General features: G+C 44.9%; 1 protein-coding gene across 1 annotated transcript in view; it reads left to right on the top strand.

Annotated features, from left to right (window-relative positions):
* Positions 1–2407: 2407 nt before the first annotated feature.
* rspo2 (R-spondin 2) overlaps positions 2408–4933 on the top strand; it is a 44369-nt gene continuing 41843 nt past the window's right edge. Inside the window, exons 1-2 of the mRNA XM_084669838.1 lie at positions 2408–2866; positions 3149–3462. Coding sequence (XP_084525964.1) covers positions 3363–3462 — 100 coding nt within the window. The 5' untranslated portion in view covers positions 2408–2866; positions 3149–3362. The remainder of the gene's footprint in view (positions 2867–3148; positions 3463–4933) is intronic.

Here is a 4933-nt window from a genome sequence, read left to right as displayed (position 1 = left end):
CCGTTTTCACCCATGGTCTCTTTATTTCTGGACATTCCCAACGGTGGTTGAGGTTTGTGAGGTCTGACTTTCCCTGTATTGGTAATACTTGATGAAGTTGTAATGGGCCTAACTGAGTCAGGGAGTGGGCCGGTGTGATTTGCCTGCTGTGTGAACTGTAATGCCAGGGCAGTGTTTAGTCTGCCGGTCTCCTGCTGTGTGAGTGGCCAGGTCACCATGGCAAGGCGGGGTGACTGGTGGTCAAGTCCAGGCCAGTGGAGAGGAGGAGGCGGGGCTATGGCAGGTAGGCTGTCTGGTGGTCAGACACCCGGGGGGGGGGGGGTGGAGGAGGTAGGCTGCTTGGTGGTCAAACTACCAGTCATTTCTGCGTCTGAGAACAACATGAACATATCGAGCCATTAACGACTCAACCACTTTAATGACTCTTTCCACCTACTCACACACACACTTACACACACACTTAAAAGTAGCTATAGCTCCCAAGGCATCGAGCCAGACCATCACACTGACATCAGCGAAGGTGTGCTGTCATAGGTGGGGAGTGGGGGGGGGGGGGGGGGGGGGGTTTGGTATAGTGGTCCTGTGCCACATGACACATCATCACATTCACCTTCACAGTGGCCCCTACAAGGTTGTTTTAGTCCCAAGTCCAGACCAGCTCCAGACTATTGGCTAGCGGAGTAGCAGCCCTCCAACCACACTGGCCGTCACCCTTCTCTGAATAAATAAACAAACAATGCCGGGCGAAAGGTCACTCGGTTTTGGTGAGGAAACGTCCATATTTTCCGGGTGTGTGTTTTTTATGTCATGTTAGAGGTTTTCCCCCAAAGCAGGTTTGCAAGCTGTTCCTGTGATGAAATGGAACACTTGCATTGTGATATATTTTTTTATTGCTTGAGGTTAGACGTTGCTCTGTCTAGAATCAGTGGAAGTATGTTTGGCAAGTGAAATTCGGTCATATCAAGATGGAAGATGGATCTCGATCTCGAAGATGGATTTTGAATGGGCGTTGCAATTTGTATTATTTAGGCCCAGTTTGCCAGACATGGGAAGCTTAGTCCTAAAGTAAGATACAAATGTAATGAACCGTTTTAGTCTAGGACCAGGCTTAATCCATGTCTGGGAAACTGGGCCCTAATGTTTTTCCCTTCTCTGTCTAAATGTGTGGAGTTTGATCGTCTGTGTTCTGTCTGGAAACGTCTTGACATTACACAAACAGGTCCGCCTGAAATAAACCTCATATGATATGCATGTTGACTTCTGCTCCGTTCATCGACTCTGGACTGTGTAACTACTTGACACGAACAAATGTGTAGTTTACAACCAACACTGTTACACAAATTATTTCCTGGAATAAATAAAAGATTAAGTGCCACACCTAGTGGTCGGACGGAGTAGAGCATTTACATCTCAGTCGTCATCTCAGGAACAGTCGTGTCCATGAGTGGCATTGTCGGGATGAATGATCATGAACCAAAAATGATGAGGTAAAACGACCTGCGTGCAAAACAATGGACTTACAGGAAATACACTGTTAGAAGGACCACTTTTGTCTTACAAAGAACTCTTAATACTTGAACATAGTGCTGACTATTTAATTGCACTTAAATTATTAATAAAATAAATCGGTGAATGGATTATAGCCAATTTCAGAACGCAGAGCCTCGAATTGATGCGAAATGTCGCAAACAAACCAATCCGATACAATAGGCTACTTGTTGACGCTTATTTCCATCGTCCATGTAGCCCAATATTAAAGCAAATTGTGATGTGATTAGCGCAGTTCTAAAACTAATTTGGTGTCATTTTGATGATTGGTAGGTGACTGTATTCACCGACTGTAAACACCAAAGTTTAAGTCTTGAAAGTAGGCTAGATGAGCTGAGCGTTTTTACATCATCATTGATCAACACATTTAAGAGCAGCTCTTAATGAACCATGACCGTCGATTCTATCTATTCGCCATAAATGACCATATTAACTTTGAGCTTCATATGTCCATCTTGAATGATCATCGCCAACATCCCAGGTGTCATTTCGGCTTTCATATACACATTTGGGGTGACGTCGACGAAAATCCGACAGGCCTGTTTTATTTACGCAGGTAGCTAGTTATTTGGGGAATAACCTAATCATACTGAAATGGAAACAATAGTCAAAGAGTCCCGGCTGTGTTTGTGAAACTTCGATCTATTATCATTTGGATTAGGAGATGGTAGAGCATAGGTCATCGAATTCGCAACCTCGGGTGATTAAACGCCCACCCATTGTTCTGCTTAATTTCCCTCTCCCATCAGGGCTCCGGTAGGCTATCTTTGGCCCCTAATACAATCTAGTATCCGGGGCACCTCTGTTCGGAAAGGATTCGGGCAATTTAATAGAATGTGACATCCTCAATCTCTAACAGAAAGAAAAAATCCTTCACTCTGGCCAAGGGGGCTTCTAAATCTGAGCAGCCCCACACATCTAGAAATCTCCACGTCACAAGAGCAGCTATATGAGAAAGCACCCAAGCATCAGGACCAGTGCGAGTCCACCACTTTACCTCGACTACGCGCCGCAGATGCACACTTGGAGAGATTTTACTAGATTTCAGTCTCTACATTCAAACCGAACATTTGATGGACTCTAAATTGCAGTAGAAGAGTTCGCTGACGGCGCCCGCTTTACTGAGAAACACAGGTAAACGGAATAAACTGAGATCGGAGCGCGTCAACCGAGGAAAGAAAATAGGCTACATTACCGCTATTCTCGGACCGCTGTTCTCTGAAGAACAACTTTTCACAACGAGAGTGATGCTGGATGCTCCTACCATTCTCTGGTATTCGGAAGGAACCTAAATTGACAGAAGCTTCCATTCATGCAGGTAGTTTATGTTGTCAATTGTAATCCAGTAAACTATAATCACATTGTCTTCCGTTAGAGGGTTGTACGAAGGACGTAACCACGCCGTTGTAGTTAATTTCATGTAGGTTATTTTGATAAACGTGCATACGTAAATTCACACGTGGGAAGAATGCTTGGATTATCTCGTTGCTCTTCGTTTTAGTGTAGCCTACAAACACAGTTAAGACAACTGTCCGTTTTTAACAGACGCTGATCTCGTTAGTTGTCATCACTTTAACCTTCTTCATCAATCTCTCCACAGCTTTCAAAGGGACTTTTGTGATTGAATGATCCCTGCACTTCTTCATAAAATGATACTATCCGGCGGTGAGATACTATGTTACCGCTGCTCGTTTAATGTTTGACACGTTGGAAACATTCAAGAAACTGGAGGACACCGAATCAAAGAATACAACCCGAGTACCGTCGGCGTTTCTTATTCGACATCCATTCGGAACATCAGACCAGCCGCCCAGATGCAGTTTCGACTATTCTCCTTTGCTCTTATCGTGTTGAACTGTATGGAGTACAGCAACTGTCAAACGCAGTCGCCTCGTTGGAGAAGAAACAAGAGAGGTAAGGCTTTCGTTGCCAGCGTATAACACCCTTAACCACTGGGAACGTTGAACGGAATAAGTTGTGAATAGTTTTCTGGACCTCAACAATTATGAATGGATGTATCTAAAGTAGACTCTCACATTGATAGGGCTATGTTTATGCACACTCTTGCCAAACTGAAAGGAGCGTTTACGATGAGGAATTATAATCTCAGGTAGCCACATCAACTATTGACTATTATCCATTACGCACTGACAGTTATAGCGCACATGGAAAAGCAGTACACCGCACAAGTACCGGTACACTTCCTACACGGACTGGTTAGTTTAGTAGTTCAGAGCATAGAATTTCGTAGGCCTACCGTTTATAAATGTGATTGGTATACGTGCGCTCAGGTAAGATCCTTGGTGCCGGAGTTTACATGTCTACATTGCAGCAAGTCAATCCTGGGTATCGTAGCAAATCGATTATATTTGGGTAATTTGTCATTTTACTATCCAGCACGGTGCTTCAGTTGGACCATTTGATTATTTGAAAGCATCCTCTTACGCGTAAAATCCATCTGCGGTTTTCCGCCAAATTATATTTGTTAGGAGACTGGCAAGCTTGCCTGTTCTTAGAAGAGCTTATGTGATTGTATACAAGGATCACAAGTGGCACTGCACAGATTTTGTCAAACAGACTGCTCACGTTCCACCGTGATCTCAGCGCTTTAACGTGTCGGGCTATCATTGCCAACAAAGACCGAACTGTATCTTTAATTAAATGTGGAACTTCCAGTGTGGCGACGGGATGGGACAGAGCCGCTACTAGTGTTGCTCTATCGTGGAGCGGCTTAGGGCAGACAGAAAGAGTTGTATAATGAATAGATGCCGAGGGAGCCCCTTCCACTCTCATGTGAATTGGCCCTATCCTACTCCCTAAGCTGGTTTTAATTGATCTCATAACCACAGAGTTATCTTTGAACAGTTGGTACCCGCATAACAATCGCCCCTGGGGAAGCGCGGGGATTTATCCCCCTTGGTAAATACAGAGAGTGGGGATGAATAAGATAACGGTGGGACCAGTTGGCCGGCTGTTGCAGACCCCCTCTGTGCCTCCGCGACACAAGCAAGGTCCTAAGGGCAGCGCCAAGGGGGACTAGCGAAGGTTAATCAAAGGGTGTGAATTCTATTCTCATTGATTTCATGCTATCTTGAACAGAAGACATAGAGCGCGAGGGGGGCGTACCGACTGCAGTTAAGAGGGTCCTCCTTTCAATTCATTTTTTTGTTGGGGGGGGGGGGGGCTTGTAAATTGCAAGACAATCACACATTTAATCCCATGCTCTGCGTGCCACGAGGAGTCTGCTCTTCGCGAGCCCTCCGCTGCCCATCTGCAAATAATCAAGCAATCACCGCGGGGTACTGGCACACACGTTGCTCTGCTCTTCAGATTTTCTATAAGGATTGTGTGATCTCAGATACTCCGTAATATCATTTTTTTAATG

Source organism: Hypomesus nipponensis, chromosome 2, assembly GCF_054491055.1.
Source record: "Hypomesus nipponensis isolate SF chromosome 2, ASM5449105v1, whole genome shotgun sequence".
Classification (NCBI taxonomy): domain Eukaryota; kingdom Metazoa; phylum Chordata; class Actinopteri; order Osmeriformes; family Osmeridae; genus Hypomesus; species Hypomesus nipponensis.
Note: the sequence above shows the minus strand (reverse complement) of the source record. Positions and strands in the feature narration are given on the sequence as shown.